At 47.2% G+C, this 15,944-nt stretch overlaps 2 protein-coding genes across 2 annotated transcripts; both read right to left on the bottom strand.

Moving 5' to 3' along the window:
• Positions 1–184: 184 nt before the first annotated feature.
• On the bottom strand, positions 185–1,826 carry P175DRAFT_0121883 (uncharacterized protein). The gene has a single exon (XM_040892379.1). It carries the CDS (start codon positions 1,705–1,707, stop codon positions 241–243), a length of 1,467 nt encoding a protein of 488 aa, XP_040748392.1. The 5' UTR covers positions 1,708–1,826; the 3' UTR covers positions 185–240.
• A 463-nt stretch (positions 1,827–2,289) lies between these two features.
• On the bottom strand, positions 2,290–14,126 carry P175DRAFT_0512687 (uncharacterized protein; the record flags this gene model as incomplete). Its single annotated transcript, XM_040898701.1, has 12 exons — positions 2,290–2,738; positions 2,793–2,926; positions 2,985–3,145; positions 3,201–3,780; positions 3,837–3,996; positions 4,065–4,098; positions 4,174–4,283; positions 12,828–12,844; positions 12,919–13,116; positions 13,169–13,207; positions 13,264–13,928; positions 14,058–14,126. The coding sequence occupies 12 exons, from the start codon at positions 14,124–14,126 to the stop codon at positions 2,290–2,292; spliced, it is 2,616 nt and encodes an 871-aa protein (XP_040748391.1).
• Between the last annotated feature and the right edge of the window lie 1,818 nt (positions 14,127–15,944).

The raw sequence follows: 15,944 nt of genomic DNA, 5'->3' as shown, positions 1-15,944 counted from the left end.
TTTTTGGAAGTTTTTCTTTTGTCTTTTTTTTGGGTCAGCAGCTACTGATTTGTCATTCAAGGAAGCCGATGAGCTTTTGTCCTTCCCATGCTCGATAGACAAATCAATAACAGGCGTGCTGGGATGACCACGACCGGAGAGGAAATATTGGCGAGGAGGGCTTTCGTAATCAAGGTCAATGACATCTTTGCTTGCATGGCTGTCAGGCTTAGAAACAGCCTTCAGGCCCACTACTCCAAGTTAGCCATTGTCCAACTCTAATTTTAGGAAATATGTAGAAAGAACGGGGTAGAGATGGTTCAGAAGGAAGGCAACGGAAATATCCACACGATTGAAATGCGCAATTCGGAACAGGTCTGTGAGTTTACATCCGAAATATTTCATCATAATAAGTCTGCAGGGGGTAGTGATAAGCATTGAACATGAATCCCACTTACCATGGAGATTGCGAGACTTCTTCCTCGGTTCTTGATCATTGCCTTGCTTCCGCTTCAGCGCGTTCCTAGGTTCCAGGAGCTTGCTCTTGCCTTTGCCCTTCGAAGCGCTGCTTAGTTCATTGTCAGGCTTTGGCATGGCTAGATCGGAGACATTTTTCATGTTTTTGGCTAACGACTTGGTCATCTCCTTGATGTTAGGTTGCTTGTCCTTCGGGCTTTCCTTGCACTTCTCGAACTTCGCCTTACGCTTGGAGGTACCGTCGATCTCATCACCAAACTCCGACCCTTCGCGATAAACAGCATTGGTCCCAAAGAGCTCAAGATAAGTCTTCTTGACATGCTGTCTCAATCTATCAAGAGTAGCCTGATCCAACCCACTCGACGTAGCCTCCCTGTTCAGGTCTTGGATGAACTTGCGCCGCGTAGAACGCTTCACAGGGTACTTGTGTTTGCGCATGAAAGAGTGTGCTGCAATGAACTGGAGCAATTGGTCTCGTTTATCTGGATCAACAGAACCAAACACGATATCTTCCTCGACAACATTCTTCATATATTCATGGTCATAAGCGAAGGCCAGAGCAGGGTCACTGATTGTCAGTGCAGAAGCGGAGGGGTTTTTCTTGGTCAGAAGAAAGGATCGATCTTCCGCTTCATCGTCATCAGTGGTCTCGACCTTCGTGATGTACCTCTTCGTCATGGCAGACGGCTTCTTCACGGATTTCTTGGGTTTCAACGCAGAAGCAAAGGAGGAGGATGCCGGGGATGCTGTCGAGAAATAAGGCGATTTCTTTGTATGCCAGGAGCCCTTCCAAGAGGCAGCAGCATATTCGTCCTTCTCGCGCGACCTCGCGTCCGCAGAGCCATCCATTGTCTGGTATCCGCTGTATTCGTCAAAGCTAGTATCGAAACTAGTCTCGTCGGAGAGTATCTCGTCCACGGTGCGCTGGTACAGCTCCTCATCAAAGGTGTGGTAGACATTCCGGGCAACGGAAAGCGAAGGCAAGACAACAGAAGCGGAGTCAGAGTCCATTCTGTTCCAGATTATCGCTAGGGCGAAATTGTCTGCCAGGCAGATGTTTCTCTCCTTGGTTGTGAGCCCCAGAGACTTTGATGGTTGGTGGGTATGCTGAGTGAGCTCTTGTGGTCCAGGGGAAATTTGAAGGTGTTGTGGAAAGTCATTGCTTAAAAGCAAAAAAAAAAAAAAAAAAAGGCAAAAAAGGAACCCCCCAAAAACATAGGGCTTATGGACTAACACACCGAGCAAGTACATCAGTGGCAGTCCATTGTTATTATTATTGTTGTTTGTCACTAAGATATTCACTCACAAGAGAAACACGCAAGTACCTTAGATCCAAAACTCCTCTCCCCCAGTAGCTTTGTGACAGGTCAAGCTACATCAGGTGTGGAGTCAAGTCCAAGGGTAGAAAGACATATTCCAATTTAAAGAAATTAGATGAAGCAATTTCAGCTGTACAAGGTCAGCAGATTATTCCAAGATCCAAGAGAAAATGAACAAGATTGACTTTAAGAAGGTGGGTAGTGACTGGAAGAACATCCAGCTTGCCAGGAAATTTATTTCACGCGATTTCAGGAGCAACGCACGGACCAGGCTCGAGGATGGTTCGCGTATTCCATTCTTGCCGGCCCTACGTAGTTCCTGGGGACAACATTAGCAGACCTAACTAGCGTTCATAAATATCATGTTTTATCATTATTTATCTATCTACCTATATCCATGAATATATATATATATATATCTTACCTCTAGGGTCTTCGAAGATCCTAAAATCTACCTCTAACCCGTGGATGTATAAATTGGAAAAAAAAAAAAAAGAGCTTGTAAAGCAGGACGTTAAACCGAGAAACCTCCAGAGTCTAGCTGCCTGGGTTCTCCAGCTGCATCAAAGGTCCCATTGGGCAAAACGCGAATCGCCTGAGCGGTGCTAGTTCCCGGTTCCATCCAGGTGACATTGTGGCCGCGGGATTTCATAAATGCCACTGTCGAATTATCGTAGGCGTACTCGAAAGCGACCTGATTGGGAATCAATTGATCGTGTAGACGTGGCTTGGCGAGGATTTCAGCGGCGGATAAACCTTCATCCACGGCGTGAATGATGTTCTGGACCGTGGCGGTGATGATTCGACTTCCGCCGGCGGACCCTGTCACGAAGAAGACAGTTCCATTGGGATGGGTGACCATTGCTGGTGTACACGACGACAGCGGCCGTTTTCCGGGTCGGATGAAGTTTGCCTCTGAGGGAACGTATCCAAAGGAGTTAGAGGAGCCGGGAATGGAGAAGTCTGGCGGAGAGTTAGAAAGATTGTAAATATTAGCAATATTCAAGGTTTACTCACCGTCCATTTCGTTATTCATAATGATTCCAGTTTCAGGAACCATGATTTGGTTCCCAAAGAGGAGGTTTATCGTGGTGATAGCAGAGACTGCAAGACCTGAATGATCGATGGTTGTAATGTGCGAGGTTCCTGGGCTGGAGACACATGGTTATACACGGCTCAAGGGGGGCGACAAGAGACCAAGGAACTCACGTTTCTAGACTTTCAATTCCAGCCGGGTCGTATACAGACACGTTCTGTGTTGTTAGGTCTGAAATCTTTGCACGAATTTCGCTGATGGTTGACATCTCGAGGATCTTCTTCTGATACTCATCCATTCCTTTGACGAAGAGAGGGTCACCTAGGTTTGTTCGCTAGGTCCTTGACTTCAGTAACAGCGATAACCAGAACATGAGGCGAGTTACCCACCAGACCGTATCCAAAGCGAATCGCCTCATCCATTCGATGAGTGCTAAGATTGACATTATCCGCAGTAAAAAGGGGATCATATGTATCCAAGACCTTCAAAATATTCAAAGCAATAACCCCGCTGGATGGAGCAGTGCTGCTTGCGACTTGAAACCCGCGGTAATCGATTTGTGCAACCTCCCTGATAGCAACCGTATAGTTGCGAAGATCCTCCAGCGTCATTGTGCCATTCGCCGCTCGAAGAGCTTGAATCATCGTTTCTGCAATGTGTCCCTCGTAGAAGGCATCGGCACCATTATTTGCAATAGCTTCAAGGGTATTGGCGTAACGTTTCCTGGTCATGATATCCCCCTGTTTAACTCGAGTACCATGGGGAGCAAAATCGATCGCCCATGATGGATCCTCGACTAAGAAATCCTCGCCGCTTCCAACGGCAGAATCCATGTAGTGAACTAAATCTGCACCCACAGGGAATCCATATCGGGCCGTCTGGATGGCAGGCTGGACAACCACTGACCACGGAAGCGAACCGTACTTTGCATGTAAGTATTCCAAACCGCGCAGTTCACCTGGTACCCCACTGAAAGAAGGTTAGAATATGGCCGTCTCAGTCTGGGGACTACAGGTTCATCATACCTTGCCAAACCGCCGTAAACTGCAGCATTAGTATTGTTGTTGAACATCTCTTCAAAAGCTGCAGCAGGAGCGGGTTCGCGAAAATCGACAAACTCGAAAACGCCCTCTGGCGACCTGATAAGCATAAAGCCACCACCTCCAATACCACTATGGTACATTCCTTTATTTGATCAGTCTGTTGGTCACCAGAAGAAGGCCCCGGGGAGGAAGGAGGGGAGGATAGGATACCAATCACTCCGACACAAAGCATCGTCGCAACCATCTACACGACAATAACAACAACAACCACAACCACTTAGTATCACAACCTGTCACATACAACAAGGCCACAACTTACTGCGTCCGCAGCATTGCCACCCCTCATAATTATATCCGTGCCATGCCGACTACAAATAGCACTCTCACTCGCAACCGCACCGGTCTGACCCTTTCCCAGGCTGTGCGAACCTCCATTCTGCTCCAAATGGCGATTTGATGTGTGTAGCGGAGCCGTAAATACCGATGGAAGATGAACGACCAGCAACCCCAAAACCAAGGTCGTCAGCAGCGAGAGCCTCAATACGCGAAACATCCTCCGAGTGGACGGCGGCTCGTGGCGTGACGATGTGGAATGAGAAGGCCTCCTAGACGCGCTAGGAGTGGGAGACCGCAAGAGTGGCTAGGAAACGAGGCGGAGCACACCATCAGCTACCAGGCTCTAGATTCAGGGCAGGTTTTGAATGACGACGAGGGAATGGATATACTACCTGTTTCTCCACATCCTGGGCGGAATACCCCTGCATTTTGCCAAGGGGTAGGAGAACCCAACCAAAACGAGGAAAAGAGAAGGGGATCAGGGTCCTACAACGCTGAAGGAGAGAACTTGGGATACCCCCGGACCCAAGGGAAACTAGGAAGCGATAAGCAGGAGATCTTGAAAAAACGGTATTTATCAGCAGAGTTCCAGCAAGAGAACATGAGTGGTCGATAAGCATCATCCGCTAGTTAACTCACTACCAGTCACACATACAGAGTACCTAGGAGGTAAGGAGGAGGAGGCCTGTAGCCTCTTGTTCATTCACTCATCTCATTCTTGGTCACTTGTGTTGGGAAAGTGGTGTGTATCTTTATAGATTGTAGAATTCTGTTCTCATTTCTGAGAGTAGAATTTTCCCCAAGGTAGCTTCTAGTTATGTACTGCCTCTCTGACTAATATACACAACTTCCATAAGGACTACTCGGTAGTTACTCCGTAACTAGTGGTGTACTAACACAACTTGTCTGCATCACTTGCTAATACTTTATACTAAAATTTACCCAAAATTTACTAGACTAACCAAGTCTCCATTCAGGGACCCATTCTTCCCCGCATTTATTAGGTGTGGTGAAGTGTCCGGGTGGATCTCCGCAGACCAATGTACATATATAGTAGAACATACATAGAGAGGTAGAAGTAGTTCATAGCACGGTAATTCAATCTCAATATGAAGTTGCTCTTGAAACTGTGGCATTCCCCCATAATGTAAATTGTTAGAGTGTGGAACAATCAAGTATGAAGGAATCTTCTATAAAGTTTCTATTTATCGACCTAGATAGTAGAGAAACAGAGAAAACAGTCTAAGTTACTCAAAGTGAAACTGAGATAAAACAACGATATGAAAAGGAGATCCCGGAAGATGATCCCAGTTGGTTTTAATATTGAATATTTTGTCCCATATATTTCCACATCAGTCCATCAGCCGAGAGAGAAGCTGGGTCCGAATTGCTCTGCTCTGCTTAGGAAGCGTGATTCGCTGGTTGCTGACTGACAACCTGGCCAAATCGGAAGAGATTATCGCTAATATCCGAAGGATGGATGCAGCACTCGAGAATCGCCAGTTTTTCTGGTTCCTCCTGGAGTCGGTCGATCGCAACTGCGAGCTCAGTCTGGGTCTTGATGCGCATTGCGAAGATGGACGGGCTGTCCTGTTCTCGTTTCTCCTGTGCTGTTAAATAGACGTTGCCATTATCTACACTGTGTGTTACGCTGCACATCGTACTTGCAAAGAGGGAGTAATTCCAGTTGCTAATGTAGTTGTAGGGGCCGTCGTGGATCGCGGTCTGGGTATTCCGACATCATGTCAGTTGGTCAATCTAGGAAAGGATTCGCCAACGGAGCATTTACCTCAATTCGATATCCCAGATTATTGAAGATGACAATAATGGGGGTTGTCCGGAGACGAATCATCGTGCTTAACTCTTGTGCCGTCATCTGGAAGCTACCGTCCCCGATCATAAGAACTGCGCGGCCTTCGGGGCGAGCAAGTTGGCACCCGAGTGTGGCAGGGAGACTCCATCCGATTGAACCATACATCATTTGCATCTGGTAATCTGCGCCATCGGGCAGGAGGATTTTCTGAGCATTGAACCAACTGTCTCCGGTCTCAGCAATTAGAGTGTCACCAGGTCTTAGCAAGGATTGAATCCCAGCCAAGATATCCGTGACGGTGAGTGGCGTGTTGGTCATGTTCTGCAACTTTAATGCATCTATCTGCGGATGGGTGTCGCTAACGTGGCCACCTATCTCCACACTGCGACGGCGAAGGTTAGACTCGATCATTATGACTGCGATTTCAGCCATTGTAACAGATTCTATAAGGCTCCCATCAGGTACCCGGACACGATCTGCTTGTAGATCCAAAATCTGGTTGGAGCCCTTGAGACTTGGTCCCTTCAGAGTGTGATAATCGCTCCAGCGGCCTCCAAGAACCATCCATAGGTCTGATCCCATCATAGTCTCCAGGCATGCCGGGTCCGAAGCCACTCCCCAGTATGTACCTCTAAACTGGGGATGTGACTCAGGTAGTAGTGACTTGGCGTCGGGTTGACAATATACGGGGCATCCGAGCTTCTCAACCAAAGAAAGAAGGATATTTGCGGGTAAAAAATGCCGTGCAAGGGCGCCAATAAGAATGACTGGTTTTTGGGCCGTGCTCCAAACATTTCTGATCTTGTTGAATGCCGTTAACAGCTGGCTTTCTGGGGATCGTTGGCAGCTTGTCAATGTCAGTGGTGTTGGAGGATTACATTTATACTCCACGAGATCACTGGGCATCTCTATGTAAACAGGGAGAGAGTCCTCTAAGCATCGAACAAATGCCCTGTCTATGAGAGAGGCAGGATCTGATTTCCCATCCAGACGCACAGAGAATGTGGTGACTTGTTCAAACATTCGCATTGCTTGGTCTTTATTCGTCAGTCCGATGGTGTGATGGAAAATCGCGTCTTGCCCAGACCCTTCTGGTGGCGCACCAGATACCACGATGACTCGTAGTCGGTCTGAATATGCTCCTGCAATGGCGTTAAGGAGAGAGAGACCGCCAACCATGAATGTAACAAACACGACAGCGACTTTGGCAGGGGACGACCGAGCGTAGCCATCGGCTGCGTATCCCGCGTTCAATTCATTGCAACAGCCAACCATTTTAAGATTGGGATTCTTCAGTATCTGATCAAGCAGGGATAAATTATAGTCACCTATTTCCCCACATGTTAGTATCTTATATTGCCTCATCTGGCTGTTCAGGAAAGGGCTGACCGGGAACTACAAAATAATCGTTCACCCCAAGTTCTTCTAGCCGGTAGGCCAGAAATGTACCAAGATTATATTGGCTTTGCGTGAACATTGATCGTGTAGCGAGTTGAGAGTGAGTGCCATTTAGGCCATTTAGGCCATTTTGAGCTTTTTGAGCTTTTTGACCATTTGCGTCTTGATGGATCGTGGGCATTTCCAGGACTACTCGCCCTGTTATATTACCCTGTTCCATCGACTCAAAAACTGTGGGAAGCTCCTTTAGGGCACAAACCCGATACTTCACATCGAATCGTTTTTGGGCGTAGACCTCGAGTGCCTCTTCAGTCTCCGCGGCCGTACCAACATAAGCGCCTTTTATGGTTATCTTTCTCATTGCCGTTGAGATTACATCGGCCTTGATCAAAGCCCCTTTAGGCAACCCGATAGCCACAACGGTTCCGCCTGACCTCACGTACTTCGAGAGACAAATCAGAATATAACTCGCAATGATTCCGAGATCTCTAAATATGCTCACCTGGATTGCCTGGTTAAGGGGGGCCTCGACCGAAGCAACTACTAGGCTAGCATGAGGACCGCCAGCGGTAAGTTGCTGAACTTCTAGAACCAGGTCTTCAGAAATGGCGTAGTCAACAAAAAAGTCAACCTGGAGCTCTTCTGTCAACATCGCCTTTTTGATTGGCCCTGCTGAAAGCGCTAGAACACGGTATCCAAGAGCCTTTGCGTACTGGCAAGCAAGCGATCCACTACCTCCACCAGCCCCTGCAATGGCTATTGAGCGTTAAAATAGAGACCAACGCTGTGTAGAGCTCATGCCTTACCGACTATTTGGCCTGGCTTTAGTCTAAGCTCCTTAAGAGCCTTGTAAACAGTGACACCCGCACATAGAATCTAAGCCCCGCAGTAGTTAATAAGAATACAGGGCGCGGGTCCTAGTATATCGAAAAGAGGAAGTGATACTAACAGGCGCTGCTACTTCCAAGGGAATATCATCTGGAATTCGTACAACATTTGCTGCCTTGCAAACACAGAATTGCTGAAAGGTACCGTCGACATGGTACCCAGAGCATTTGGCCGTGAGGCACAGGGGCCCATCACCATTGCAACAGAATTCGCACTCTCCGCAAGTGCTATTCATCCACTGTACCGTCATGGACTTGTTAGCACTGATGGATTATGGGTTTAACAGAGGAGGACTTATTTACCTGAACCCCAACGCGATCTCCAATTGATACTGAAGTGACCTTACTCCCTCTTTTAACTACCACTCCAGCTCCTTCATGGCCACCTGATGGACACAAATATTCATGAGTAAAAAAACTTGCTTCTCAAATTCGGATGTACGACCCACCAACGAGATTCTTCTTCGTCTTGATCGGCCAGTCCCCTGGGAATAGTTAGTGCGGCAGTTCGAACCCAGGCGTTAGTTACTCAAGTTCAACCTTTCCAAGCGTGCAGGTCTGTGTGACAGACGCCAGAGAATTTGATCTGGACCAGAACTTCATGAGGCGCGATCTCCGGCACAGGAATGGCCTTGTACTCCAAAGCTGATTATCTTTAGCAGTGCACGAGATGGCAAGCTCGCAACTTGGAAACGGAACCCGTTTACCTGAACCGGTATCCTCATAACTTTGTGCCCACTGCATCAATGGAATATCCACCTTGCGTTGTGCTTTGGCGCTTTGCTCAACTCCGATGTCAAGCACTGCCATTTTGGGGCAATCGTTCAAATCCAACACAGGAAATTAGATGGTAAGATGATAGAAAACTTGATAGAAAATCTTGTGATCTGATCTCTAAGCTCTCTAGGTGTTTCCCCCCCTATTTACTCTTTCAAGGGATCATCTTTGCAGGTGAGCATCTGGATTTATATACCTTTGGAAAGTAAAGGTGATAAAGTAGACAGAAACCTGTAGTTGATGATACAAGAGTCTAGTGCTGTAGTCAACAGCTATTGGCTTGATACAGGGAAGCACATAATTTCCCCCGTCGGAGTATCAACTCCCCAGAACTGTATATTTGATGTCAAGTATATTGGAACTCAACCGAAATCGGTTTGAGATACATACATAGTACTACTAGTACTAGTGGCAGTATTGATGCTGTAGATTCCCGTAGAAAAGGTGTTGTTCTTCCATTCGAGCGCCCTGCAGTAGCCCTTTCTGGCTTTACCTATCGATGTTACTCGATCCTGCATCAAGTTGAATAAAGAGTTAGAAACAATTGATTAACCCGTTATCTTCACCGCAAGGAGGGTACCTTATTGGATTTTTTTTTTTTTTTGTTTTTTTTTTTGGTCATTGGTGGTGGACCCCATTCAACATCTCTCACCCGCTATTTGACGTATGGATTTCCAGATAAAACAGGGTTAGAGATATACATGCTAAAGTAAAGGATATCCTTGCTAGCCTCGATCTCATGCATCATTACATTTTCTGCGTCTTTTCATCAGCAGGGTGCCGAAGACCCGAAGATGCTTTCCAGGGATGCGGAGTGAGATCTCACGATTACAGCATGGACCTCCACTCACTCCATCTCTCGTTGATGTACGGGAAATCGCATCGGTTATTGTTTTTCTATCTCGTATCTGGTGAATGAATGAAATTCCGACTTGATCTTATCCATCTGAGGTTTCCTCTTCGAATATTTCTCACCTGTCCCGTCCCGGCACGCAGCTCTTTACAGATAGGGACTTTCTGCCTAGCGGGTATATATGCATGTAAGACACCGGGATTTTACATTTAATATAGGGAAATGAATTTAAGTAAGGGAGGCTTTTAGAAAAACTTGGAAATCTGCAGCATCTTCATCCTGGAGTAGAAGGGATGGCGCAAGTCTCCTGTATAATGACGAGTTGAAGGATATGCTGACAGACGGGCGACCTCGGCTTCTGGAATTGAATATGATTCCATCGCAGTTAATCGGACATAGGTTGCATCTTGATGTAGGTGAATCCGCGCTCGTACAGTTGCATTAGCATGGTGGAGGGTGCAAAAATGCATGATTCTAAGATAGGGAGTAAGAGTGAACTAGCAATTATATGAGACGAAACCAACTCACGATTACCGATCTGTGTCTATACCTATATCTAAATCAAGTCCAAGAGATGCAGTATTCCATATCCGCGGGTTTCTTCTGCAACATCGACTCCGGAAGAGCAGCGGTTCGTGGTGGAGATGTACTGTACTCGACTCGAAGAGGAAATCTGATTCTAGTAGGGTATACTTGTAAATATCTATACTCCTGCTCCATCATTGTGTGCACCACCGTCAGCCGAATGATATGCATGGTGGTAACTGTAGTGGAAACCCAAATCCATCCAAGAGCAAAGCCATCAATTGACCTGCAGGGCTTGCCAAACAGGTCAGTCTGGTTCCTTCTCGTAGCTAGCTGTCTACGCATTTAAGGACGAGAAGCCCGCGGAATCTATGCTTTGAGCCGCTTTATATACACACTGATGAATGCGATTACACTTCTCTTTCAAATCTTCCTATCTTTCTAGCTACTAGGACGTCGACTTTCCACATAATCATGGCTTGCTTTTCAAATTCGGGGGCTCCATTGGTAAGTAGAGTGAGGCAAATTAACCCCCCCTTTCGCAGCTTCAGCATCAGCAGAGCCAGATTGGAACCCCCAGCTAGAAATGGCCCTGGTAAGGTTCAAGCTGATCTTCACCAGACCATTTGCCCAGCACCGGAGGACTGGCATCAGAAGGACCAGACTCAATATGTTCGGCCTTTCGATGGGTTTGAAAAACTCTTTCATTCCTTTTGCCGTGACCCATTACGACCAGGCTTCCGGAGTCTGGATGTCTTTGTCAATATTTTGATCGAAACAGACAAGAAGCCAGAGAATGTCGTGGAGCTGGCCAAAAAGGCATGGATTCGAATGCGCCTTCTCCACCCTTTGATCGGCGCCAAAGTTCAAGGAGATGAATTCCAATACACCGCAGTCAGTGATCCATCAACTTTGCACGAATGGCTCGACGAGACCTTCATTGTCAGAGATTCGGAGACCAGCTTGTGCACGGGAGAGGTTCAAGATCTGGACGTCGTTCCGCCGACCCCAGGCCCGATTTTGTACTACTTCCCCGCCGAGCAACGGTTCGTGTTTCGAGCGGACCACATGTTCATGGATGGCCACGGAATGGCCATTCTATTTCAGGACTTCTTCCGGGAAATGGAGCGCTTGGATGGCGGCGGCAAGTTGCAGAATGACCCAAGGCGCGAGGAGGTTCAGTACCTACCCCCTGGTGCAATGAAAGCCGCGATGATCGACGACCTAGGAGGAGAGAGCAACAGAACCTGGTCTGAAAATCTCGCGCGCTCCATCCCGCAGGTTCAATCAACTAGAGAGGCGGTCGAAATCCCGTCCGCAAACGGTGCGCTCGACCCTGGAGTCTCCAGGGTGCAGTGCCTTGGACTCTCCGAGGAGCAAACTCGAGACCTTCTTGCTACCGCCAAAAGGGCCCGCCTTGGGCTCACACCTTTCCTGCACGCTGCATTCCTTCACGCCGGGCAGAAGATGAGCGCCAGCCGCAACCCCAGCGGGGAAAGCACAACGCATTCAACATTTCTCATCTTCAATCTCCGTGACCAGTGTGCTGGGTTGCCTCTCAACGGCACGTCGAGGGCCGTAGCACTGCGCATAGGTTACTGGCCAGTGCAGGTCGAAATAGCAGATAATCTATCTCGAACAGCGTCGGCGCTCAGGGAGGAATATGTGAATCTTGCGCAGCACAAACGGACAGCCATTTCCGCCATGGTGCCGTATTTCAGGGAGTCCATGCGCGTCCTCGGCGAGCGGCACTACTACCAGGGAATCCTCCCCAGTTTTATCGGAAACTTTTCAGACAAAGTTTCTGATAGATATGGCGCGTTCGGGATTCGAGAGTTCTGGGCACTTGTTATTCCTACAGATGAAAGGGTCTACCTGGGTATCCAGACCTTTCGCAATAGGCTTTTCATTCGGGTGTCCTACAACAGCGTCTACCACGATGATGAACAGATCGCGAAATATCTCCGGCTAATAATGCAGGAAATTCAACATGGGCTTAGCCAGCTTCCCGCCATACTCTAGATCATAGTTGCTTAGACCTGTCTATGGGATAACTATTGCTAGATTATGGAAACATTCGAAGCGCTGCTGCTTGTTAGAACGGGGAAGGATTTTCTTTTCTTTTCTTTTCTGAGTCTTGCTCTTGATTTCCCACAGAAATAAAGAGGTTGTCAGTCAAATATCCTCGCAAGGCCTTCTTATGTCAATAGGTTCGGGGTTGATTCCTTGTCTCTGTCAACATGCGTTACCTACTAGTTAGTTCTCTAGTCATACTGCTCCCTAACCCCCTATGATGCTGTCGAATCCACTGCCTGTCTCGCCCATGTCACAGTCTCCTTCCAAGCAGGAGGGATCTCTTCCAGATTTTCCAGCACGGCCGTAACCAGACGACGGCCCCAAACTCCAACGTACCATTTCTCGGAGAGAAGATGCATCCCAACGCCATAATACAGAAATAGGATCCGGGCTACCCACTCCCCCCTTTTTAATAAAGACATAAACTCCTCGCTGATATGGATGGGAAATGCTAGAATTCCACCTTTCGCTTTCCCCATGGGCCACTCCATAATCATTTCCTGCAGCACTTCCCATATTTGCTTATACATCTTTTGATGCGGCCCCCGCTTAGAATCTATCACAGTCTGGAACTTCTCCAAAGATTCCAATAGTTCCCTGGGAGCGCGTTAGCGGTCTCTCCAATTGTGCCAAAGAGGTGTGAACATACCGGCGCAGATGTTCGAGTTTTGAGTTGTCGTCGTGGCCTCTAAAACAGGGGGTTACTTCACAATGTCGGTCAGAACGATTAACACGAGGGCTTACCCTTCGACCATTCCGCTCTCCTTGAAGACTTCCGGGCGTTTATACACCAACCATGCCTTCATCTCCCCCGGCTCCTCCATGCGATCGAGCTGTTGGAAGAGAAAAGCGCAGCCAACCAGTAGGCGGTGGATTTCCAAAACCTGAGATATGGGATCGAAGGTGTCTCTGTCCTGTGAAATACAAGGGTACGCAAAAGCGCAAAGCATAATGAAAATCGAGCAAATAAAGGCCGGTCCCGAGTTCTCGGGGGTAAGCTCGGCCAGCACTCTATTGAAGGCCGTAAATGCGCGGTTCTGGTATTTTAGGGCAATCTCGAGCCATTTGCTGTCGCCCTGCTCAAGAAAGGCCAAGTGTAATGACGAAAATGCCAGGATGATATCCAATAAAAAGGGATTCGAGGTTGCAAGGCGTGGGACAGCCACCTGGAAGTGACCAGCTTCGAGGACATCCTGCCGCAGCGTAATAGAAGCATCGATGAGGAAGTGATGAAAGAGCTTCATCTCCAGCATTCGCGTATGTAATGGCCATCCCTCCGATCCTGATCCTATATCAATGGCATCTTGTGGAGTGAGAGGATATTGACTCTCCGGCTCACTGGGCGACGGATAAGTGCAGTCCAACTTCCGTTTACTACACAAGCCACATCTGGGAAGCCCTTCATCGCACTGTCCGTGATTCATCAATTAGGGTTAAATAAATAAATAAAAGTGGAGCCAAAGCGAAACCGTTACTATGGAGTATGGACGATATGCAATGTATGTACAGGAAGTCATCAAACGAACGGAATGACCCACCTTGACATGTCTTCGTTTACATTGGAGACAACCCTTGCGGGACTTCGTGTGGCTGCGGCGCGATGGCATTCAGGGTAAACAGGCGCAACAGTATGCACCCAAGGAAGAGTGAAGGAGCAAAAAGTAAACCCGAGCCTCGGTCCCTGGGGAACGTGGAGAATGGAGAGAGATGGAAAACGAATCTTATTGGAAGGCGACGACAGAATGGCGTCAAATCATGGAACTAACAGAGACGGCTGGATTTAAAGACGCGGCAAGGCTGATAGGAGTGGCATACTGGGGAGAGCTTGAAGAACTGGGATTGCAGTCATGACCTGTTCGTGATGAAACAAGGCTGTCTGTCTGCCTACTGACTGGCCTTGCGGAGGGTGATACGATTCTTTACCAGCCGAAGCCGACGCGGGAGGATTTCGGGAAGATTGTGGTTTTGATAGGGTACTCCGTAGTTAACTATGTAATGTAATCCACCAGTCAGCCAGACACCCCCACCTATTTTAACCACGTTTGGAAACTTTGAAGCTATCCCTAACTACTAAAACACGTGTGATTTCACTAAATCTAATTATTTAGACGTGTAAGACATCTAGTTCTAGTATGGTCCTGAATATTATAATTGGAGCATGTTGGTAGAGCATGTTTTCACCCGTCTAAAGGTGGTATTGCAACCAACGCTGGGTCACTACTTTGGCCAGCAGACTCATTTGAACTGCCTGATTAGAGTAAGATATAGGCCATTTCCGCCACTTATATTAGCCGAGGAGCAACTCTACACTCATCCTAAGATATAATCTATTCCAATAAAGTATCTTCCTGAATTTGAGATAGTTGGAGGTTGATATTGCTGGCCCTGTAGGCGATCAAAGAGGGTAGATCGAGGCACATTATACATAGTTACTGCACGACAAGCACTTGGAACTTTACCATTTTTGAAGCCTTGTACAGCAAGCTAGATCCTGCCCTCTTGCTTCACCAAGTTTCGAGACAATCAACGCGCTTTTGGTGGTATGGTACTAGTTTGAATAGTGGCGTGTAATTAAACGCGTGAAAATTTGGGGGGTGGTCGGATCACTGGTGGATTACGTTGAATATAGTGGATGACTAACCATCACTTCATGGCTGCCTCAGGCAGATTCATTCCTGTTACAAATGGCTAATCGAGCCCTCAAGTATCCATGATCATACTGAGTACCTACAATATATAGTTGGCGAGGCAGAGAAGTTCACAGTATTAATACCTATGTATTCCTGGTTTATCCAAGTGGTTCATCCAGGAACAAATGAAAAAAAAAATTGAAAATTCTGGAAAAATGTCTCCAATAAGGTAGGTACTCCGGACAAAGATTTACCTACAGTCAGTGTTGGGGTTTGCATGTTTCCAACACAAGCTCCAATTCTCTCTTTATTTTCACGCTCTTTTTTCTCCTTCTCCTCTTTTTCTGTAGCAAGGAAGCCAAACAAATCTTTCTATATTTCGCACTAGTTTGGTTTACTTGAGCAGACTACTAGTACCGCATACACATTGGGAAATTACGTACCTAACTTGGGGCCATCAAGATACATATCTCCACTTTTTCGGGAACACCGTGCCTTTCCGCTTGGCAGTAGCTTTTATGATTAAGAAGAAGGGTAAAAGGGACTAATGTGGCAATAATAAGACATGAGCAGGTCGCCGTAGATTTTCATGAGAAAAACACGAACAATAATCAGATCAGATTAGATCATTTTATCAGATTATAAAACGCCGGTTCCAAGGATACGGGAGAAAGTCAATATGCAGAAGGTTTCATTAACCCAGAATATACTCTGTAACGCAAGGTGGCAATACCTGGAATTCGAAAGCGCATAAGGTTATTCCTCTTCGAGGGGATCCGTTCTATGGTACTCCGT

Source organism: Aspergillus ochraceoroseus (assembly GCF_002846915.1).
Source record: "Aspergillus ochraceoroseus IBT 24754 chromosome Unknown P175scaffold_13, whole genome shotgun sequence".
NCBI lineage: Eukaryota > Fungi > Ascomycota > Eurotiomycetes > Eurotiales > Aspergillaceae > Aspergillus > Aspergillus ochraceoroseus.
Note: the sequence above shows the minus strand (reverse complement) of the source record. Positions and strands in the feature narration are given on the sequence as shown.

Coding starts and splice junctions, on each gene's coding strand:
- P175DRAFT_0121883 (XM_040892379.1), bottom strand. CDS start 1,707: ATGTACTTGCTCGGTGTGTTAGTCCATAAGCCCTATGTTTTTGGGGGG.